Here is a 23980-nt window from a genome sequence, read left to right on the forward strand (position 1 = left end):
TGATAATTTTAAAGCTTTTAGGGCCAGGGAGATAGTGCAGGGTTAAGGTGCTTGTCTTGATTCCCACTCATCCCAATTTGATCCCAGTACCTCCTGTGGCACAAGTACCACCAGGGGTCACTCCCAAGCACAGAGCCGGAATAGCCCCTGAACATAATAAGTGGGCCCAAAAACCACAACAGTCTTTTAATTTTTTTGGTTTGAGGGCCACACCTATTAATGCTCAGGGGTTACTCCTGGCTCTGCATTCAGGAATTACTCTTTGTGTTGCTCAGAGGACTATGTGAGATTGAACCTGGGTGGGTCAGTCACATGCAAGGCAAGCACTCATGGCAGTGCTTGGGATCATACAGGATTCCGAGTATCTGAACCCAAGTTGGCTAGGTGCAAGGCAAACGCCCTAACCACTGAATTATCTCTGCAGCCCTTCCAAAAAAAAACTTAATAAGTTTCATGACCCCATATGTGATCACAACCCACAGTAGAAAAATCTGGCAAAGTTTTCCAAACTTTTTTGGGGCTGTGCAAGGGGGGGGGGGGGGGGGTGACACCTGGAGATGCTCAGGGGCTTCTCCTGGCTCTCCACTCAAGAATTACTCCTTGTGTTGCTCAGAGGACTATGTGAGATTGAACCTGGGTGGGTCAGCCTCATGCAGGGCAAGCACCCTACCCGTCGTACTCTCTCAACAGTCCCAGAGTTTCTCAAATTTATTTGACCCTTTTCAGAAAAAAAAATCACTCAGTGCCTCCCTGGAAATCTACCTTCCTTAAGCAAACAAACAGAACGTGTTCCTAATTATACCCATCGCTTCCACGAGCATTCGCTAGGGTGGTATTGCCCATTTTGGGAAGCTGTCCTAGTCCCTTTTCATGTTGTACTTCTTAGCAGGGGCTGGAGCGATAGCACAGTGGTAAGGCATTTGCCTTACAAGCAGCCAACATGGCCGACCCGAGTTCGATTCCTCTGCCCCTCTCGGAGCCCGGCAAGCTGCTGAGAGTATCTTGCCCGCACGGCAGAGCCTGGCAAGCTACCCGTCATGTATTTGGTATTTGATATGCCAAACACAGTAACAACAAGTCTCACGATGGAGATGTTACTGGGCCCACTCGAGCAAATTGATGAACAATGGGAGGACTGTGACCGTGACCGTGACTTCTTACCAACTGGGAGTGACAAAAGCTGCCTTTGGAGACCACAACGGACAGATAAGCAGTGTGTCCAGAGACAGCAGACAAGCCTAGTGCTTGCCAGTGGACAAGTACACATGACCAATCCTGGTCAGATCTTTGGCACTCCATATCGTCCCCCTAGTAATGCCAAGACTGAGTTCTAAACATTAAAAGACAAACAAATACATTTGCATAGCATTTCATCAGCTTGCCAGATCAAAGGTGTATGCTTCATTTCCTTCATTTTCAGTGCAGGAAAACAGGTGTTCTAGTGGACACATCTGGTTGGGGCTAATATATTGGATGGTGTTCCGTACAGTATGGGATGCCCAGTGGGCAAAAAGCTTCCATGAGGAGAGTGCAGAAAGTTATTTGCTCATCTTTGTCTTTTCCCCACTCACCCTAGTGATGTCTCTGAGTCTCTGCTTGATAAGTGCCTCTACACCAACCACTCTCCTCATCCCGACATCTTGATACGAACTTCTGGGGAAGTGAGGCTCAGCGACTTCCTGCTCTGGCAGGTAGGTACCCTTGGCCACCATTCAGCTGGCATCTCCTGGGAAACTGTGAGCACTTTCACAGTATAGATTAGAGGAGCTAGTCCCCACTCCTAGCCCTGCTGGCATCAGGGAACTTTGGGAAGGTGGTTGGCTAAAATCTGAAGAAACATGTCCAGGGTATGCTAACAACATTTGCTCTGCCTTTTTAGTTAGTCTATGGCTTTGTGAACCTCTACAGTTCTCACTTTCAGGAATGCCAGACATCCCATAGAGGAAATATCAAAGCCGTTCAGCCAAAATGGAAACAGGCAGCCCTGTTTAAAGAGCTGACATCTGGGGCCGGAGTGGTAGCACAGCGGGTAGGGCGTTTGCCTTGTACTTGGCCAACCCGAGTTCAATTCCCAGCATCCCATATGGTCCCCTGAGCACTGCCAGGAGTAATTCCTGAATGCATGAGCCAGGAGTAACCTCTGAGCATCGCTGGGTGTGACCCCAAATGCAAAAAATATATAAATAAAATAAAGAGCTGACATCTGCCTTCTGTCCTTGAGCATAAGTTTCTGCTGTGGTAGCTTGCCAGGTACCCCAACACCCCTGGATGCTGGCCTTACAGTCCTAGTTTTCATCCCTCAGAGTCAAGGGTCGTACCTATGCAAGAACAGTCTACAAGTTGTAGAACTATACTATATTTTTTACTTTTAGGGGCCAGCCATGACCTGTCACTCAGTGAGCCCAGTGTTGGTAGTCCTTCTAAAACTCATATCCAGGTATTAGTTAGGTGGAAAAATCTCCATCATTTTTAACTTCGTCCATGGAGAACATGTGACTTGGGATATTCTTGTTCAGGGTAAAACTAAGGGTTAGAGGGGGAAAGTAAACTCAAACAGTTTAAATGACAGAGTTCTAGAAATTTAAGGGGTTCTAGGAATTTAAGGCGTTTATAAGTGAACAAAGACTTGACTATGGAAAATACTGTCAGTCTTTGCTATACTGAAAAACATCTGAAGAGTGTCTAACGATTCTGTAGCCCACTGCTGATTAGATCATGTCTGGGAGCTTGCTTCTGGGCATTGTTTTTTGGGGGTTTTGTTGTTGTTGTTGTTGTTGTTGTTGTTGAAGAGATTACGTTGGTGGGCTGAAATAATAGTGCAGGGATTAATTTGCTAGCCGGATTGGGGAATGCTCCATATGGTCCCTCAAGTTTGACAGGAATGATCCCTTAGTGCAGGGCCAGGAGTAAGCCCTGAGCATGGCCAGATGTGGCCCCTCCCCCTTCCTTCCCACCCCCAACCCCCCCACCCCCGCTAAAAGAGAGAGAGGGAGACACACGGACAGACAGACACTCTGTCTTTGTACTGGTAACTACTGCATCTACCAGATAATACCCAGGTTTCTGAAACTCATGTTCTACAATGAGTGAAGGATCATGGTCTTGAAAAGGGAAGCATAGTAACTATATTCTCAGGTTGAGTAGGCAAGGGAGATGCTAAAAGGGCTGCAATACATGCTTTGCATGTAGAACCTCTTAAATTTAATCCCCAGCACTTCCTAGTCCCCTGAACATTGCTGGGAGTCCCCCTCATCATTGCTGGTATAACCAAAAAGAATGTTATTGAAATGTGTTTCTCCTTTGTTTTTATTTTTATCCAGTGGGTGGGGTGGGGGGGTGGGTAGAGCTGGTGCTGGGAATTGCACCTGGGGCTCAGGGACCATGTGCCGGGCCATGTCCCAGACCTCTTGCGTGCAAAATGCGTACACAAGCCCTTTGAGATATGTTCCTTTTCTGTGCTGTTCGTAAAGAAATAACCACATCTGAAATGTTCCCCATCATCTGAAAACTCAGAGTTGTTGGCAAACATAAGTTCTCATAACCTTGGGGACAGATAAGAGTGAGCCAAATCTAAACTTCAAACATTTCAAAGATTGTCACTTTGAAGAAGAAATCAACTTATTTCAGAAAAAAGACCTGAGGCCTTGGTGAGTTCCAGGAAAGGTGACACTGATTTAGTTGTCTACCAGCTAACACCGTCACAAGACACTGAGCTCCTACCATTAACAGTATCAAGTAGTCACTGCCAAAAATGTCCCAAAAGCTTCATCACTGTTTATTATAAAGTTCACCCAGCTCTGTACTCTGACTGCTCTGTGTACATTGTCTTGTTTCACTCGTATAGTCCCCTAAAAACTTAGTGTTCTTATCACCCCAAATTTTTTTTTTTAAATCAGTTTTGTGAGGGCACACTCAGCAGTGCTCAGGGGCTATTCCTGGCTCTGTGCTCAGAAATGACCCCTGTCTGTGCTTGAGGGCCAAGGTCAACAACATGCAAGGCAAGCTCCTTAACCCCTGTACTAGAACTGTTCTAGCTCCCAGATCTTTTACCAGTTTCATATTTGTGGAAACTGAGACCCTGAGAGGTTGGCTCAGGTCAAATAGGTGATAAATAGTGGAGCACAAATCAAAGCTAGGCTTTCTGGCTGGCCTCAGAATCCATGTATTTGGGTTTTGTGTGTATATGTTTGTGTGTGTGTGTTGTGAGTATTTATTTTTTTATTTTTAATTTTTTAGTGTGTGTTGGAAGGTGTGTGTGGGCCCCAGAACATGTATGTTTTTTTTGGGGGGGAGTGGATATATTTTGGAAAGTATATATTGGCCTTAGAACTATGGGTGTATGTGTTTTCCCAGCCAGGCCCCTGCTGGATGTATGTGTTTCACTGTCTGAGTCTGTGTGTGTGTGTGTGTGTGTGTGTGTGTGTGTGTGTGTGTGTCTGTTTTCTCCCTGGCTGAGCCCTTGTGTGTTCGTTTTGTCTGCCAAACCCCTCCTCTGGTGTGTATGTGTGTATGTGCTTACCCTGACTGAGCACATGAGTTAAAGGGCCTTATACTTTCAAAGTGTGTGTGTGTGTGTGTGTGTGTGTGTTTTCTCTAGGGTCTTACACTTGCAAAGCTTTGCACTCCACACTGAGCTACATCCTCAACCCAGCCCCTAACCACTGCCCCATACTCTGTGACTTAAAAATAACAGTGACAACTACCAGTTGTTCATTGCTGACTTTTATCAGACAGTGTGTCTCCCAGATGACCTCTAAGGGCCAGGAGCCAATAACATAATCCAGATGTTATTTCATAGTCCTAAAATTGGCTCTGAGAAGACTCCTGGTGGAAATGTTGGCTGAGTCTCGCTTTCGTTCTGCCTTGCTGCAGGCAGGTGATCTAACTGCCTCAAATGACCCCCATCTCTAGGAGTGGAGCAGGGCTGGCAGCAGCGGCTGCAGTTCACAATGCCTGCTTCACTTCATCTCCGGGCTGGAGGTCCTGCTCAGCCTGCCCCTTCTCTGGAAGCCTCACTGCAAATGTGTCCTAGCAACATGCTACTGAACTGTTTGGTTTACTAATCTAAACCTGCTCTCTTCTTCTGCACCTTTCTTAGACCTCCCACTCCTGCCTAGTGTTCCAGCCTATTTTGTGGCCAGAATACACATTTTGGAACCTGTGTGAGGCCATTCTACAGTTCAAGATGAACCATAGCATGCTTCAGGTAAGAATTCAGTACTCACCCAGCTGGATGGGATGGAAGAAAAGGTGAGCATTAGTTGATTACCGACTATACTAGGCTCTTAATAATAACTTCTGTTTGTTTGTTTGTTTGTTTGGCATTGTGCTGGGCCTTTCCCATTTGTAAGGCAAGTGCTCTACTTGTGAGCTACAGCCCCAAGCCTGGGAATTAGCACCACTTATGCTAGTCTTAAATAAATTAAAGAGATATAAATTGATAAATTAAAGAGATATAAAGGATATAAATTGGGATTCAGAGCCGAAGGGGTAAGATGGGGTGAGGTGTTTATCTTGCTTGTTTATGTGGCTGACTGGAGTCTAGTTTCCTAGCATCTTCTATGGTCTCCCAAACACCATCAGGGGCATTCATGAGCACTTTTGATCATGACCCTAAGACACAAAACAAACAAAAAGAATTACTAATAAGTGCTTAATCTTTTTCCTATAGAAACCCAAGAAAGGCTTGTCAGAGAGACAGTTTTTCCCTGAAGGTATTAGCCTAAAAAAAGATGATACAAGTAGAAGAATACAAAATTCAAAGTTCTTTCAGTGGGGATTAAGAAAGATAGGGGCCGAGAGAGAGCTCGAAGTACTGAGTGTATGTGTGCATATAGGACTCCTGAGTTTGGTCCCGAGCACTGAATAGTCTCTTGAGCACTGCAGGAACACCACCTTGTACAGAGCTGGGAATAAGCCCTGAGTACCACCAGGTATGCCCCCAAACAACAACAAACAGCATTGCTTTTTGGGGTCACACTTAGTGGTGCTCAGTGACTGCTCCTGGCTCTGTTCAGGGATTATTCCTAGCGGGACCCAGAGGACCATATGGAGTGCCAGGGATTGAGCCCAGGTTGACTGCATGCAAGCAAGTGTCCTATCTGCTGTACTAATGCTCCAGCTCAACAGCACTGTCTCTCTATGTATAAAACTATATTCTGCAAAGATTTTAAGTTCTACTTTTATTTTTTAGAGCTTGAAACAGGTTTCATTAGGAGTTAGAATGGCATGCATCTACTTATGACGCCTTTAAAAAATTTTTTTTTTCTACATGAATAGAGGCCAGGTGCCACTCCCTGGGATACTTGGTGTGGTTGAGTGAGTCTGAAAGGTCAGTGTTCAGCCCATGATACACAAGGATCATCAGGGCTCCACCCTGCTGAGGGGTAGGTCTGCAATGCTGGAGGCTGAACTAAGCTCCCCCTCTTTCTTTGTTTGGGGCCCAGCAGGAACTACTCTGAGCTCTGTGCTGTTGAGGGACAGGTCACTCCTGGCAGTGCTCAGAGAACCAGGCAGTGCCAAGGATCAGAGTGACCAAGGACCAGTGGAAAGGCTCAAACTGGGTATTCTGTATGCACTCCTGCCCGCTGAAGTATCTCTCCCACCCTCAGCTTCTCCAGACCCTTTTTTTTAGAACTGGTAATCATAATGGCAGTGTTGGGTTGGAGAAATAGACCAAAAGTCTGGAGTGTATTTTGCCCACAGGCTCCCAGGTTCTATCTCTGACGCCATATGGACCCCTAAATACCATCAGAAGCAGCTTCCAAGCACTGCTGGGGGGGGCTCCAAAATAAGAAAAGAAAATAAACGAATCGTACTATATGTAACAGTGACTAACATATTAGGGTCCACTATGGCACTTAAGTGTTTTTCTGTTGTTTTCATATTTAAGCCTCCCAACAACTGAGCGGCTTCGTGTCCTCATTTTGCAGATATGGAAACGGGCACAGAGTAACTATTCCAAGGTCACAGAACTCTAAGCTCAGAGCTAGTGCTGCTTTAGGCTGGAGAGATAAGGAGTAGGAGGAAATAATGTTAGAAATCAAGGCGTCTCCTTGAGAATCAGGAGCACCTCAAGAACCTGCTGAAAACCATTGATCAGCTCCCAAGAAAAACTTAATACCACTCAAGCACGTGGCATCTGGCATGAAATTACACTTAGCATTGAAACATAGACTGCTTTGGGAGTTGGAAGGGAGGTGTCATATAACCCCTGAAATCTGTCAATGAGTCCTAGGTTCAAAATTCCTAGAAAAAGGCCATTAAAACCATGAAGATTTAGTCATTTACTTTGTCATTCATTCTAAAAATGGAGGAAATTGAAAGGGAAAGTTGAGTATAAGTGAAAAGAAAAAGAGTTAGTTCTCAGTTATCCATTGTTTGAGGAATGATTATCAGATTTTTCTATATAACTAGAGTTCCCATTAAAAACTAAAACTTGGGGGGCTGGAGCAATAGCTCAGTAGGTAGGGCATTTGCCTTGCACACGGCCGACCTGGGTTTGATTCCCAGCATCCCATATGGTCTCCTGAGCACCACCAGGAGTAATTCCTGAGTGCAGAGCCAGTAACCCCTGTGCATTGCCAGGTGTGACCCCAAAAAAACCTAAAACTTGGCAGGGGGCTAGTGGTGGAGTTCTTGCCTCGCATGCATGAGGCCCTGGGTTTGCTCCCCATCATTACAAAAATAATAAAAAACTGGAGAGGTAGTATAGCAGGCAAGGCGCTTACTTTACATTCAGCTGATCTGTTGTCCCCTGAACCTCAGCAAGACTAATCACTGAGCAAGGAGCAAGCCCTGAACACTGTTGGGTGTGACCCCAAAACAAAACAAATTATGGCCAGAGAGATAGTACTAGAGTTAAGGCACTTGGCTTTGCATGTGGCCATACCAGTTTGATCCCAGCACCACATGCGGTCCCTGTAACACTGCCAGGAATGATCTGTGGGTACAGAGCCAGGAGTAAACTCTAAGTACTATAGGGTATGCCCCCCCAAAAAAATTTTTTTTTGAGGATTGGAGAGGGTTCATAAGGCTGGAGTGTGGGCCAGAGATAGCTTGAAGGTGTGATTATATGCTCTCCAGATATAAGACCTGGGTTTGATTCTCAGCATTGCGTGGTCCCTGAGCACTGAGGTGGGAGTAGACCCTGAGTACTGGTGATGTGACCTAAAAATTAAAAAAAAAAAAAAGAGGAGGAAGAAGAAGAAGGGTTGGAGAGATAGTACAGCGGGTGAGGTGCTTACCTTAGCTGTGGCCAACCTTGATTTGATCCCCAGCACCCTATGAATTTAAACCCTAAAACTTAAAAGAAACTTTTTATTTTACTGTTGTTACTGTTTTGGTTTTTAGTCCATACTGAACAGTGTGGACTCAATAACTATTCCCAGCTCAGTGCTCTGGGGTCATTTCTGAGGGTGCTCTGGGATCGTGCAGTGCCAGAAATTGAATTCCAGGTCTTATACATGCAAAGCAAATACAGTACCATTGAGCCACATTCTTTTTTTTTTTTTTTTTTTTTTTTTTTTTGCTTTTTGGGTCACACCCGGCGATGCACAGGGGTTACTCCTGGTTCTGCACTCAGGAGTTACTCCTGGCGGTACTCAGGGGACCATATGGGATGCTGGGAATTGAACCCGGGTCGGCCACGTGCAAGGCAAATGCCCTATCTGCTGTGCTATCTCTCCAGCCCCAGAGCCACATTCTTGACCTCTTAAAATCCTGTTCAAGAGAAAACTTTTAGAATTGTGTCTTGTACTTTGTTCGTTGGTACCTACTATATACACATATACAACACACAGGCCCTTGCTGATATTGCTGGTGATTCGTATAATTGCATTCTCAGGATGCTGGTGATGATAATGATGCCATCTCAGCACTTCACTGTATAAGTAATTCTCTGAAAGATAGGTTGTTTGCTCTGATGATCCCTAAATATTTTACTCTGGGATGTTTGGTATATATATTTTTTCTATCTTTTTCCATTTCCTACTGCTGTCAGTGACTCGTTTTGTTAATATCTTGTTTTCACTTCTCTTCCCATTTACAGTAGGGCATTTGCCTTATACATGGATGACCTAACTTTGATCTCCAGCATCCCTTATGGTCCCATGGGCATCTCCAGGAGTGATTTCCTGAGTGTAGAGCCAAGAGTAACCCCTGTGCATTGCCCTGTGTGCTTCCCTCCCCCGCAAAAAAAACAGTAAAGACTAGCAGAACTAGAACCAATGATTCGTGGGGTCCATATGGTGTAGGGGATTAAACCCAAAGCCATGGCTATGTGCCTGCTAGGTTTGTACTCTACCACTTGAGTACTTTCCCCAGTCCTTCTTCATTGTCTTTTGATCCTTTATTGTTTTGCATCCCTATCTGTGTTTCCTGTTGTTAAAATCTGATATGCTAGGGCAGTGGACATAGTACTTAGGTAGGGTGCATCCTTTGCATGCAGTTGACCTGGGTTCAATCCCTGGCACTGCATATGGTTCCCCAAGCCCTGCCAGGAGTGAGCCCTGAACATTGCTGGATCCTGCCCCTCCCCCACACACACACACAAACAAAAGATATCTGATATCTTTGTCTCTATGCCCAGTCCAGAAAGTCCCTATTCCTTCCAGAAGTCAGGGCAAATGGCAGGCATCTGGATTCTGGACTTGAGAAGGTTGCTGGGTTGATGGCAGCAGGCAGGTGCTGAGGGAAGCAGGGACTCATTTCCGAGGTGCTGGAGGTTAGACCTTGCTCTCGGAGGGACCATACAGTTTCCCCATCAGTGATTCCTCATGAGTGTCAGAGAAGTGACTATCTCCGGGAGGTTAATACCAGAACAGATGGAAAACCAGGGCAGGAGAGGTGGTTAGCAGTGCAGGGCAGCTGGTCCTTAGTTACAGACTTAGAGGGCAGGTACACGATGGTCATCAGCAGAGAAGAGTAGTAATAAGGATGACGTGAGAGAGGGAGAAAATACTTTTCCACTAACCCTCCTCTGACACATTTGTCAGAGATTAGAAACACCGACTGGGTCAGCTGGACATTTTATTTCCAGTGCCCTGCTGCTGCTCAGGAGAAAATAAACTCCTGAGCTCTTGTATCAGACATTCCTGATTGGGAACCATGGCACTGCCTGCTGTCTCCAAAGCAGACAGTTCACACGTCAGTGTATCGTTTCCACATCTGGAAGATGAGAGGGCAGTGGCAGCAAGGCACTCTTCCTCAGGGCATGGTGGCCAATATCATTTGCCATGTGTGCCTTGGGGTTCTTCATCAAACTCTGTCCCCCAAAAAAGCCATATACGTCATTGTGTGTCCAGTACAGTTGCCTTGGCTGGGTGACCCTGGGGGCACTCAGGACATCATGCGTCTGGCAGGAAGTGCACTCTCAGGCAACCCCCAGTTATGCCTCTGCAGGGTCACATGGAACTTAGCCAAGGACTTGGTTAATGGATATTTTGGATTTTTGGAGGTCACACTAGGCAGTTCTAGGGGAGAAATGGCATTCTTGGTGTCGTTTGGGTAACTGCAGTGCTGGGGGTTGAACCTGTTTGCAAAGCCCTTTGAGGGCTTTGAATTTTTGTTTACTTTCTTTTTGCAGGTGGGCGGGAGAAGATTGAGAGGTAGGGGGTGGCGGGATGGAATAGGTTTGGGCCATACCCGGCTGTCTTCAAGGGTCATGCCTGACAGTGCTCAGGGTACCATATATGGTGGTGCAGGCATTAAGCCAAGATCCACTGCATGCAAGGCAATCACCTTAATCTCTGTACTCTCTTTCTAGCCTGATAATTTGTTTGTTGTGGGGGAGGGGTGGCACACTGACATTGTTCAGAAGTTATTCCTGGCGGTGCTTGGGGGACCATATGGGATGCCAAGGATCAAACCCAGGTCAGCCACATGCAAGGGAAATGTCCCACCCCCCTGTACTATCGCGCTTCAGCTCCTCTAACATGACACGTGTGTGTGTGTGTGTGTGTGTGTGTGTGTGTGTGTGTGTGTGTAAAGCCAGTGGTGCAGTGGTGCTCAGGACTCTTCTCATTATAATGCTTGAGGATCAATCCCCAATGCTTGGGGGGCTATATTGTATCAGGGGTCAAATCTGGGTCTCCAGTAAGCAAAACTTGCATGCTAGCCCCTCTGAACTATCTCCCTTAATGAATGTTTTGAAGCCAAACACCTGCACCCTCTTTCCAGATTTCAATGGGGTAGTGAGTAACTTGGCTTATGTGTTGGAGAAGATGTCATATCTTCCCAGTTCTGCCCAGGAGAGAACAAGAGACTGAATGCCTAGTAGAGGTTTAGATCAGGGCATCTTTGTTTTTGAGCCACACCCAGTGGTACTCAGGGCTTAGTCCTGGCTCTATGCTCTGGGATCATTTCTGGCTATGCTCAGAGGACCATACTTGGTGCCAGGAATCAAACCAAGGTGAGCTGTGCCAGGCAAGCGCCCCAATCCCTCTACTATCTCTGTAGCCCAATCGGGGCTTCTTTAACTTTTCTACCCATGACTCTTCAAACATCTGAGGTTTTCTGGTTTTGTTTCTGTGTTTTTGGGGGGCTACGATAAGCACTGCTCAGGGATCATTCCTGATGGAACTCAGGAGACAATATGTGGTGTTGGGGATCTAACCCAGGTCAGGCACATACAAAGCAAGTGTCTTACCCACTGTACTATCTTTCCAGATCCATCTGAGAATTTTTTACACCAGTCCTTTTACATAGGTATGTTAAATAGGTATACAAGTCAAACATTTACTCATAATGAATCATAAAAAGATTTACTTTAGAACAAATTCTTAGGGGGGCTGAAGCAATAGCACAGTGGGTAGGGCATTTGCCTTGCATGCGGCCGACCTGGGTTCGATTCCCATATGGTCCCCCGAGCACCGCCAGTAGTGATTCCTTGAGTGAAAAGCCAGGAGTAACCCCTGAACATCACCGGGTGCGACCCAAAAAGCCAAAAAAAAAATAGAATAAATTCTTAGGCCAGGAAGAGAATTCAGAGGTCTAGTACACCTAAACTCAGGACCTCATATATGCAAGGCAAAAGCTTTCTCACTTGAGTTACAACTTTGGCATTACTTTCATTATTTAAAGAAAATAAACATTTTAAAAAATAAACATTTTCTGTTATTTAAAAAAATAAATAAAGGTCTAGTGCACATGCTTTGCATGCAGGAGCCTGGATTTCATTCCCAGCACTGCCAGCTCCCCTGAGCACCAATAGGAACAAGCTCCAAGTGACATATAACAAATGTAGCAAGGTGCCTAGAGTATCTTGGGAACCTTATATGGTGCTGGGGATTGAACATGGGTCAGCCACACAAGCACACTACCCATACTCTCTAGTCCCAAACCAGCCCTACTCTTTTTTTTTTTTTTTTGCTCTTTAAGTTACATCCAGTGATGCTCATGTCATGCTCAGGTCCTGGCAGTGCTCAGGGAACCTTATGGGATACTGGGGATCGAACCAGTATTGGCTGCATGCAAGGCAAACGCCCTACCCACTGTACTATTGCTCTGGTCTATATCCTACTTTTATCTAAATCCTGTTGCTTTATGCGCAACTCAAATTTTGCCTGTCTAGGAGATTTTACTGCTTCTGGACATTTATCAGCCACAATTCCTCTCTTCCTGAACATGCATGGCCCTTTTTCTTGCCTCCCTGATGACCCTTACCCATATTCTGCCTTGAATTATGGCAATTTGTGTGGAGATTTGGTCCTAGTAAGCCTATAAGCATGCAGATTGCTGAGACTATATCCTGTGTCATGTATGTAGGATTCAGAGTTCTCCTGATCAAAGCCAGGAAGAAGTCCTTCTAGCAGTTTGGAAAGTCTTAGCCACAGATCAAGCCCTTTTTTTTTTTTTTTAATTTTTATTAGTGAAATACCATGAGGTACAGTTGTAGACTTACAAATTTTTGTGCTTGGGTTTCAGTTATACAGTGATCGAGTACCCATCCCTTCACCAGTGCCCATTCTCCACTACCACTAATCTCAGTATCCCTCGCACCCCCCATCCCCCCATCCCACCCTGCCTCTGTGGCAGGGCACTCCCTATTGTTCTCTCTCTTTTTTTGGGTGCTGTGGTTTGCAAAAGAGAAATTGAGTGGCAGTCATGTTCGGTCTATAGTCTACTCTCAGCATGCATCTCCCATCCTGGGCGGATCTTCCCAGCACCCTTTATTTGGGACCCCCTTCTCTATCTGAGCTGCCTTTACCCCTAGAGTGTGCGGCTGGCTTCCAAGTCATGGAGTAAACCTCCTGGTATTTATCTCGTCAAGCCCATTTTTATCTTCAGAACTCCACTTGTGAGCTTATTGTCACAACAGAAGAGTTACCTTGAGAGTCTGAGATCATTCATGAGCATAGAAGGGACATATTCCAGAATTTTTTATTTGTTGTCTTAATTTGTGCAGAAATCTTAATTTTGAGGAGGGGGAGTCACTCCTGAAAGTGCGGAGGGAACCCAGGCCTCCTACATATAAAGTACATGCTCTAGCCCTCCGAGCTATCTCCCCAGGTGCAGCAGGTCTTTTTTTTTTTTTTTTTTTTTTAAGTTCAAGAGGTTTTATTTTTTTTTTTTTTTTTGTCACATGGGTGTGGAAGGTCCCCAGGTACTTGTCTCTTTGGTCCCTACATCCTTTATGCTTGGGTCATATCCTCTCACCTTGTCTCCCAAGTCTTTTTTTTTTTTTAATTAATTTATTTATTTATTTATTGAATCACCGTGGGAAAGGTTACAAAGTTTTCAGGTTTAGGTCTCAGTCATGCAAATATCAAACACATTTCCCTTTACCAAAACTTATTTTTTACCATGAAGAACCCCAATAAAACCCCACCCCCCACCCCTCCTAGTCCCTGTGGGGCAGATGAATTCTAGTTAACACTCTATCTGCTTTGATTAGATTCATTGTTTCAATAAAAGATTCACCACTGTTATTTAGAGTTTACCCCCCCCCCCCCCCAAATCAGACATGCTGAAAAAGCATTGTGAAGTGATTTGCTTTCTACAGCTGGGTTCAAGAATTAAATGTTGGTTTTGGATTTCTGCTATTTTACTTATTGACCCTGGAAGTATTTCTACTGAAAGTCAGATAGTTAAGAAATTGGTTTCTGTGCGCTGGAGACGTGGCCGTGCTGGAGACCCGCTAGTGGGGGGCAACTGGTGGCCTCAGTAGGGCGTGAAGGGCGGACCGAAATGCCCCCCTTCCCATGAGGTTTTAGTCGCCCCACACCCCCGGCTCATACCTGCTGTCCACAAGGCTCCCATGCGGCCGCCATCTTTCTTTCCAGAGAGGAGAAGGCGACTGGGGCAACACCCTTTCCCCTCTGGAGAGACCTGATGGCCTGGATTAACGCATAGCCCTTTCACTTTTCGCAGCAGGTCTTTTTTGCTGAGAGACTTGGCAGTTTGCTTCCCTACTTTGAACCTGTCTGTCTCCATCAACTAGAAAGTACCTCCCAAGCTTTATCATGGGGATCAGTTCCTTTAAGGACGAGGTATTCACAGGTTGACTTGGGCAGACATGTATACCTGTATCGCAACACAAGGTGACATGTGTTACAGGTTATCAGGGTAGCAGCAGAGTGTAGTTTTTCACCCAGAACTAGATTTTGGGAGGAGCCCAGTACAAAGGTTCTGCTAGCCAACTAGAATGGCAGGAACTGAGCCTCTGTGGGGTGTGGCATGGCTTTGGTTCTGCCCCTGTGCCTATAAGGTCCTTCCCACCATCCTGGGATTACAGGTTCATCCATTTGACTCTAGATTTCATTTTTACAGGGCACCCATGTGCAGGCGTTTCATGCTCACCTTCATGGTGTCAGGTGGTGCCAGAGATCTTTTTTTGGGGGGGTCACATTCAGTGATGCACAGTGGTTACTCGTGGCTCTGCACTCAGGAATCACTACTGGCGATGCTCAGGGGACCATATGGGATGGCAGGAGATTGCTGGGAATCTAACCCAGGTTGGCAACACGGGAGACAAACGCCCCACCCTTTGTACTATCACTCTGGCTCCATGATGCCAGGGCTCTTGAGAGCCCTTTGGGGGTTATTTGACTTTCAGAAAAGAGAACTGTGAAAACTAATGCTTGTTCTGCAGGCAGAAGGCCATAAGTAGCTTAAGAGAGCTGAATCTGCTTGTCAGAATGTTCATAGGGGGAGCCTTGTGAGTTGGGCTGATCACCAGAAAGACGGCAGGTCTGGAGCCATTAATTTGAAGCATCTTTCAGGTCTTTGGGAGGATGGTCTGGTGGAGAGCAAACTGAGGGGCATGCCCCCAAAGAACTAGCACTTCGCTTGCAGCGAAACTGGACAGAAATGACTTGCAAAATTGTCTCTTCTGGGAGGCTGGAGCAATAGCACAGCAGGTAGAGCGTTTGCCTTGCCCGCGGCCAACCCCGGTTCGATTCCCAGCATCCCATATGGTCCCTCGAGCACCGCCAGGAGTAATTCCTGAGTGCATGAACCAGGAGTAACCTCTGTGCATCACTGGGTGTGACCCAAAAGAAAAAAAAATTGTTGTTTGGACTTTTTTTTTTTTGCCACACCTGGAGATGCTCAAGGCTTACTCCGGACTCTGTGCTCAGGGTCATTCCTGGTGGGCCTGGGGACCATATGGGCTGCTGGGGATTGAACCTGGGTCAGCTGCATGCAAAACAAGGTTTGCCTTACCTGTTGTGCTATCACTTTGGCCCTGTCTCTTCTGTTTCTGAGCTTGCTAATATGCTAGAGGAGGTTTAAGATATACCTCTAATTCTTAAAACCACTCATCAAGGTAGGCACAAGCCCACTTCACAGGTGAAGAAATGAGGTTAGAAGAGGATTTGCCTACAAAAATAAAATTGGTTGGTAGGGGGATTGGAAACCAGCCCATGTTTGCCTGGTTCCTTTTCAAGTGCACCCCTAAGAAGAACGTCAGTAAATACAGATGTGGGGCCAGAGTGATAGTAAGCGATTAAGGTACTTGTATTGCAATCAGCCAACTTGGGTTTCATTCCTAGTACATCATATGGTCCCCAAGCACTTCAGTAGTGATCCCTGAGCACAGAGCCACAAATAAACCCAGAGCACTACCCAGTATGGCCCCAAAACAAACAAAGACAGATGTTCCCATCCCAACATGAACCACAAACTGCCACTGCCCTACCTGCAACATGCACCCCTCCCCAGCTTTTTCAGGATACCTGCCACAGACTTCACTGGGTCCTACTCTGGGTCCCACCCTACCTCCTTTCACTTCCACACCCACCTAAAAATGATTTCTCCACCTCTTCTCTCCAGCAGAACGCCCGAGACATGTATGCAGAGGAGCGGAAGAGGCAGCAGCTGGAGAGGGACCAGATTGCAGTGACAGAGCAGCTGCTGGGAGAGGGGCTCCAGGCCAGTGGGGACACCCAGCTCCGACGGACGCGCTTGCACAAACTCTCAGCCAGACGGGAAGAGCGGGTCCAGGGCTTCCTGAAGGCTTTGGAACAGAAGCGGGCTGACTGGTTGGCACGTCTGGGCACTGCATCAGCCTGAATGAAGCTGGGCTCCTGCCATCCGCCCTGCCCTCTGCCTCCAGGGCCCCACTCCCCTTTCTTTTCCTGGTGAAAGGCCCCTCCTTCTCGATGATGAATGTGTTCCCTTGGCTTGGCAGGGGAGTCCCAGAGGCCAGATCTGCTGGCAGTAGATGCTTCTGCCTGTCTGGGACAGTGGCTCCTGGAGTGAGTCAAGGGTAAGAGTCTTCCACAAATACACTAAGCCAGCTTTGGCCACCAGTAGGTTTGGAGAGCAGGGAGCCCCACAGTGCGGCCTGCTCCATTGCCTCCATAGCCTTTTCTCCTAGTTGCACTTCCTTTTCCCTCAGCATCTCCTTTAGCACAAGGAATGGCAGGTAGTTTCCATTTTCCCCAAATCTTAGGCCTTTTAATCGTCCATCTTGCTTTACCCACCGATTTTCACAAAAGCTTTGGCTCTACCTTGGGTCTGCTTGGTAAATCACTTATAGGCAGTCCAGCATTATTTGGGCAAGGAGGGGAGGGAGAGACAGAAAGAAAATTTGCCCATCTGCTGCTCCTCCCCCTTGGCTCTCCACCTGGGATTTGCTATTGAATCTCTCCCCCTGCCACCACGCAGTGCTGATTGCTCACTGAAAAGCTCAGCGCCCCCAATGGCTCGCGGAAGCCAGGCGGGTGATTACAATCCAATTACCTATTGTCGACTCAGCCCACACAAGCTTTTCTCCTCCTCTTGCAGGGCATGGGGCCAGGCTTCACTCCCCAGTGAGACGGGCCCCCTCCATGGCTACGGGGTAACAGAAGGGCCTGTGGGCCCTAGTGAATCTAATCCACTACAGGCCGCCTTCCCTGTAACACATCAGGACCAAGATCGCAGAAACAAGCATTTCTTCCAACTGACTGTCTCCTAGCTCACCCTCTCAAACTCCACTTCTCATCTCAATCCTTGAGGCTTCTCCGCTCTTTTGACCTGACCTTTTGAGTAGCCCTGAGATGATTCTCAGCATGGCAGTCCCTGCTTATGAGGACCAGCACTGCCCAGCAGGAAGAGGGCAGAGGCAAAGGCTGTGTCCTTTCCCTTCCCTCGCCCTGTCAGACCTCTCTGCAGAGCTGCTGAGAGGATTAGTGCCTTTGGAGAGCTCTGCCAGAGCAGATCTGCTTCACCTACCCCAGACCAGCAACTATCAGCCAGTTATGCCAGCCAAACAGCAAACACTGTTTTCTCAGTACATCCCTTTAAGGGAAAGGTGGGGTCTTGCTAGCAGTGCTGAGAGCACACCCTTTAAACTCCTCCCTCACTTCCTATGAGCCAGTCTCTGCCCTCCTTCGAGGTATCTGGATACCTGGCACCAGAGACCCCTTGGCATTATTTCTGGATCAAGCATAAATGTCAGGCACAGCGATCGAGAAGCCAATCAATGCAGCCTTTGGCAAGCCCCCTCAGCACACCTGGCACTCCTGACTACCAATCCCTGGCACGAGGTTCCCAGATAGCAGGTGCTGTACATTTTCCAGCTTTACAATGGGGCTGCTGACAGCTTTAATTAGGGAGGCATGAATTATGTGGCTATAATGCAGAGCCTTACAATTAAGGCGGGAATGAGGGACTGGAGGCAGCAAAGGGAATCTGCCCTGTGAGCATTGCTGTTGAGGCCTGTCTCCATTCTGTGCAGTTTTCCTCAGTACGATTGGGACAGCATTGGTGATTAATGGGGCTGGCATCTCGTTTTGGCCCGGAGGCCTATATTCTGGGAAAGGTACAGTGGGGTGGGTCAAGATAGCCCAGGAGGCATCTTAGGGTGCTGAAAGAAGAGGTTGAGGAACCGTTGCCACCTACAAGCCAGGAGTGAAAAATTATTTGAACTGGACTGTGGTTGCGTTCAGCTGCTCTGATTGGTACCATCCAGCTTCAACCCTTGCTTCAAGAAGCTTAAGTGGGTCCTGTTTGAATGCCCTCCCACCTGGAAGCCGAGCCTCGGCGTGAAGATATTTTTTGTGTTCTTGTGTTCTCCTGGGTGTCAAATAGAAATTCAAAAACTCCGATGTCAAACTCTTGTTTGTGGACGAGCAGCGGGAAGAGCGCCTTGTTTGGCTGCTGTGGCTGTCCACACCCCCCACACTCCACCGCTCAGGTGCGCCAGACTAGCGCCAGGATCCTGAGCGCGGGGGCGCAGGGGGCGGGGTGGGGGGCAGCCACGGAAGAGCCCTTTCGCCATCGCAACACCTGTTCCTCTTGTTTCCTAATCCCTGGGCGCTTTCCTCCACCCGCCTTCTCGCGCAAGTGAAAGGAAGCTAGCCTGCCAGTGTGGAAGGAGGGATTTCGCCAGCTGCGTTTGCGGCGCCCAGGCTCGGTGGCCCAGGGTGGGGGCAGCTGAGCTCCATGTCTCCCAGCGGGTGGAGCGGAGGGGGAAGGGAGGGCTGCCGGGCCTTCCAGACGGCCGCTCTCCGCCGCCGGGTCCTGAGGAGCGGGAATGCCGCGACCTAAGGGAGCCAACGAGGCTGCGAATGGGGGGGATCTGTTGGCATTTGGGGAGACCGCTTGGCCGCGGGTGCTGAAAGGACAGCTCCCACTGCACCCGAATGGCACCTCTGCGCGTGAAGTGTCCCCCACGAATCCCCAGCCCCAACTCGGATGGAGTGTCTTCCAGGTGAGGTGCAAGAGCGGCTTCCTCAGAGTAGCAGCTTGGAACCATGCACGTCTGCCTGCGCCAAGCCTGGCTTCCCCGCTCGTTCCCCACTTCGGCGCCAGCTTTGGCCCTGAGAGCTGCAGCCGGTGCCTCCCAGCCGCTCGCTTCCTCCCGCCTCCGGCGGCGAAGGGCGGTTCGGCCAGGCCTCGAAAGCCCTTTTTTCTGGGGCCCCCAGCGGGGACAGAATAGAGAACGACCGAGATGCGCCCTGAAGTGTCGCACGGCTTGGAGAAGTGGGTAGCTCGGTTGCATAAGGTAAAAGCAACTTGGTAGTTTGCAAAAGCCACCTCTCGGCGTGAGCCGAAACGCAGAGCCCGCCGACTCGCACCCCACCGCCCGCCCGCGTTTATTGCCATCGACGCGCGCCTCCCCCACTGCGCCCCCACCCCCTAGGCGCGCCGCCGTCTCGCGCGCCCTCCCCCTCATGCCCCCCTCCTCACTCCCTCCAGAGGAGGTGAGTTTAAACCCCGCCCACGTGACCCCAACTGGGCCAATGAGCGGCGGCGGGAGGTGAAATCCGGTTCTAACCGGTCCGGGGCTCCCAGCGCTATAAAAACTTTATAAACCCCCCGGAGCCCGAGCAGTGTGAAGAAGAAGAGGCGAGAACGACCCCTGGACCGACCAAAGCCCGCGCGCCGCTGCACCCCGCGTCCAGCGCCCACGTCCCGCCGCTGTCGCCACCATGCCCAAGAGAAAGGTACGTGGCGCGAGGGCCCCAGGCGCTGGGTCGCCTCTGCCGCCGCCACCACCGCTGCTGCCGCCGCCGCCGCTGCCCCGAGCCGAGGGCGCGAGAGGTGGCGCCGGGCGGAAGCAGGCTCCGCCGCCCGCCTCGGAGACTCGAGCCGGTGTCAGGCGGCCCCGGGCGAACCCTGCGCGGCTCTGATGCCCGCGGGCGCCAGAGGCCATATTGGGGGAGCGGCGGCCGCGGCGGGAGGAGCCATGTTGGCGGCTGTTTATCCCGCTCCCCTCTGGTCGACGTGCCCGCCCCGCGCCCCCTCCCCCACCGCCAGCCCCCCTCCCCTCCCTGCGGGCGGGCAATTCAAACCCGAAAGGGCGGGAAGGCGGTGCTCGGGGTTGGCGGGCGGGGGAGCGCGCTGCCGCCAAAAAACCGCCGCCGCGAGGGGGCGGGGCCGCTTCTCGGGGCGGAGCTTCGCGGCGGGGCCCCACCCCCGCGCCGCCCACGGGCCCGGCGCACGAGACTCGCGCCGCTGCCGCCCACTTGTTCCCCGGGCTGCGCGCGCCTCCCGTCTCCCGCCCTCGACGGCTGCCATGGAAACGGCGCTCGGGCCCCGCCTCCGGAGGGGGCAAGCTTGCACCATCTGCAGCTGTTGCTTCTGCCTGGCGCGGGCTGCACTACACCGTGCTAACTAGCTCCTGCAGAGCCCGCGCTTCCAGACTGGAAGCTGGGACTCCGACACCGCGCCCCCGGGTTGCCACAAATGAGCGCGGCGGTAGCTTTCTAAGTACTTGAGGTATTTGCACAGGAGGAGCTCGGATGCTAAAAACGGATTTGCACGTCCTTAAGTTTGTTTCTCTAGGGACTCTACGAAAATTTACTCATTGAGACTTGATTCCATAGCTGCAACTTTTTTTTGTTTGTTTATATTTTATAGGCCGAAGGGGATGCTAAAGGAGATAAAGCCAAGGTGAAGGATGAAGTAAGTCTTATTTGGAGTGTAACAGTTTGAATTCCTTTGGTGGTGTTGAAGCATACCTCTAATTCTGAACCGAGAGAGCTTTTTCTCTTCTGTGTATGTCTACAGTCATGACAGATTGGCAGCGAGTTTTATTTATTTAATTTTAAGATGTTAAATTGCCATCTTTCTCTTTTTCCTTTTAATAGCCACAGAGAAGATCTGCAAGGTTATCAGCTGTAAGTTTGTCTTCTTTTAAATTATCTCAGAAGTTAGGAAGTGTTGGAAAGATAATCAATCTCCCTTGCTTCCCATGAACTATATTTGGTGGGCTGTGTTTACCTTACTGTGAACTCTTACCCACCTGGATTTGCTGGTTTTGATGACTGTAGTGGGGTACTTAGGATTTCTGAAGATTAAAAAATCTGGTAATGGGAAAGCAAGCCAAATACAAAAACCTGGGGAAATAAAAGAGGTGTTTTTTTTTTGTTTTTGTTTTTGTATTTTGGGATAAACCCAGAAATGTTAGGGGGTTGCTCCTGGGTGTATATGGGGTGCTGGGGGTGGAGATTTCACTATATCCTGATTTGGTAGTGGGTTGGGTTGTCTTTTTTGGGTTTTGTACTAACATGCTCTTCTTCCTCTCTTTCCCCACAATAAAAGAAACCTGCTCCTCCAAAGCCAGAGCCCAAGCCTAAAAAGGCCCCTGCAAAGGTGAGTGGGCCTAGGAGAATGTCCTAGGGGTTATGTAAGGCACATCACTTCCTATGGTGCTGACAGGGAGACTTAACTACATCTATTGTCAAAGAGGGTTTTTTTAATAGCTGTTCCTTAAGAGATCTGTCATCAGTGTACAGAAAACTTTGCCCTTGGATATTAAACACCCAAGTGTTTAATTTGCTTATTTTTGTGTTATTTACACTCAGATAAATTTTGTGTATTGAAGACCACAGCAGATTATAGGCTATCAAATAATTTGGCGTACTTTTTAGTCCGTTATTTTTGGTAAGATTGGGTTTGCATGTGTGGTTTGTTTGTTTTTTTCTCTGCAAATAAACCAATCGGCAATTCTGCAGAACTTTGCGGGCTATATTCTGGTAATATCAAATGAGAAGCTATAGCCTTTTTTTTCTTCTCTCTATTTAGAAGGGAGAGAAGGTACCCAAAGGGAAAAAGGGGAAGGCTGATGCTGGCAAGGATGGAAATAACCCTGCAGAAAATGGAGATGCCAAAACAGACCAGGTACACTTGCTGTTCTTTTCCTAAAGTCTGCTTATGCAATCAGTTACTGGTCCCAAAAGCTTTTTACATGATTTCAAGTGTGCCATTCAGTACAGAGTTCACTTGTGACTTTCTCATTGGCTTAAATGATAACTGAGCTATTGAGTTCAGTGTTGAAGTAAATAATATCTGAACTTGGAGAGAAAAGTGTAATACTAAGATGGGGTATAAATGTGGTTTCAAAATGTGTTCATCTTTTTCCTTTTAGGCACAGAAAGCTGAAGGTGCTGGAGATGCCAAGTGAAGTGTGTGCATTTTTGATAACTGTGTACTTCTGGTGACTGTACAGTTTGAAATACTATTTTTTATCAAGTTTTATAAAAATGCAGAATTTTGTTTTACTTTTTTTTCTTTTTTTTTTTTTAAGCTATGTTGTTAGCACACAGAACACTTCATTGTTGTTTTGGGGGAAGGGCATAAGTCACTAATAGATGGTCTCCAAAACTGGATCGCCGTGGGGAAAAAAAACAACTTTTCCCCCACTAGTTTTGAGAGACTTCCTCTTGATTTCCAAGAGGAGGGATTCCTTGACTTGACACAGTAGCCACCCTGGCACCCAACGCCTTGTGGTGGGTAAAAACTAAAATGTGTTTCTATGTCCTGTCTCTCTCTCCGCCTTCAGCATAGACTTGACTCCCTTAACCCCAGAGAGACCTGTTAAGCCTGGATTCCCAAAAAGTGGTTACCAGGATGTCAGGCCATCTGGACTTTGCAGTGCCCCAACTGAGACGGCAATCCTCAAAAGAACGGTTCCTTTTTTAGATTGTGGATCTTCAGATTGATCATTCTGCCATTTTTCTTTCATTTCTTGAAAGTCAGGGTCGGCTTGTGAAAAGTTGTTAAACAACATACTAAATGTGAAATGTCAACCCTCACTCTAAACTTTCGCTGTTCAGAGCATCAAATGAAGATGTCATTGGGTTTTATAGTGGCTTTCTGATTTTGGTAGTCCATTGAAGAAGGGAGTTTGAAAGTTATTGTATACTGTTAACGATTGTCTGCCCATGTCCTGCCTGAAATACCATGATTGTTTATGAAAAGTATCTTTAATAAAGCTGGATACAGTTTGGCTTGGAATGCTGCGTCTAATCTTTTCCTCGGAGTGGGGGAGCATGGTTTCTCCCAAGACTTAGGACAAGGATATGCTCTGGTATGAAGTAAATGTTCCAGTGGACAGTTTTAAAGCACAAGTTTTTGATCTGGGGATTTAACTCCTAAACTGACAGAATTGCCACTCCAGATTTTAAAACTTAAAAACTAGCAAATGAATAGGTATTAAAATCTTTGTATCTGCAGGATATTATTCTGCATCAATACGTAACTGGCACTTATGAGGTATATGATACTGTGTCAGATCAGTTTGCCTTACTGGTTAACTGTTCTAGCACCAAAAAGATGACAGTGGGGACCCTGTAGAGAATTAGTGGAACAGCAAGAGGTTATCTGTTAGAAACTACAACTTAAGGGGGTGGAGTGGTAGTATAGTGGGTAGGGCTCTTTTCTTGCATATGGCTGACCTGGCTTCATTCCCTGGTACCTATATGATCCCCCTGAGTATCCCGTGTGGCCCCAAAACAAAAATTCTTTTTAAAAAACAACTGTAGCACAAGTGCTTGAGAGAGTCCAAGGGTTAAGTTGCTTGCTCTGGTACATGCCGGTTCCCACAAGATCCTGAGGTAATGCAAAGTGAAGAGTGCCATACAGTTTCACTCATGGAACATTAAGCAATTTTTTTAATGTTTATCTGAGGGGCTGGAGCAATAGCACAGCAGGTAGGGCATTTGCCTTGCACACGGCCGACCCAGGTTTGATTCCCAGCATCCCGTATGGTCCCCCGAGCACCGCCAGGAGTGATTCCTGAGTGTATGAACCAGGAGTAACGCCTGTG

At 47.9% G+C, this 23980-nt stretch overlaps 2 protein-coding genes across 4 annotated transcripts in view; both read left to right on the forward strand.

Moving 5' to 3' along the window:
* Positions 1–18533, forward strand: part of DHDDS (dehydrodolichyl diphosphate synthase subunit) — a 35611-nt gene extending 17078 nt beyond the window's left edge. The window contains exons 7-9 of one of the 2 annotated variants that reach the window (XM_056122623.1): positions 1577–1691; positions 5099–5206; positions 16273–18533. In XM_056122623.1, the coding sequence (XP_055978598.1) occupies positions 1577–1691; positions 5099–5206; positions 16273–16512 (463 nt within the window). In that variant the 3' untranslated portion in view covers positions 16513–18533. The remainder of the gene's footprint in view (positions 1–1576; positions 1692–5098; positions 5207–16272) is intronic. The other variant, XM_056122624.1, reaches the window with a different exon arrangement.
* Positions 18534–18895: 362 nt separating this feature from the next.
* Positions 18896–23169, forward strand: HMGN2 (high mobility group nucleosomal binding domain 2). Of its 2 annotated transcripts, none has more exons than XM_056122626.1 (7): positions 18896–19138; positions 19753–19874; positions 20791–20835; positions 21021–21050; positions 21475–21525; positions 21958–22053; positions 22301–23169. In XM_056122626.1, the coding sequence occupies exons 2-7, from the start codon at positions 19860–19862 to the stop codon at positions 22334–22336; spliced, it is 273 nt and encodes a 90-aa protein (XP_055978601.1). In that variant the 5' UTR covers positions 18896–19138; positions 19753–19859; the 3' UTR covers positions 22337–23169. The 2 variants fall into 2 exon arrangements, with proteins under 2 accessions (XP_055978601.1, XP_055978602.1); XM_056122627.1 differs by having other exon boundaries at positions 19762–19874.
* Positions 23170–23980: the final 811 nt, after the last annotated feature.

Source organism: Sorex fumeus, unplaced genomic scaffold (genome assembly GCF_029834395.1).
Source record: "Sorex fumeus unplaced genomic scaffold, SorFum_2.1 ptg000047l, whole genome shotgun sequence".
NCBI classification, from domain to species: Eukaryota; Metazoa; Chordata; class Mammalia; order Eulipotyphla; family Soricidae; genus Sorex; species Sorex fumeus.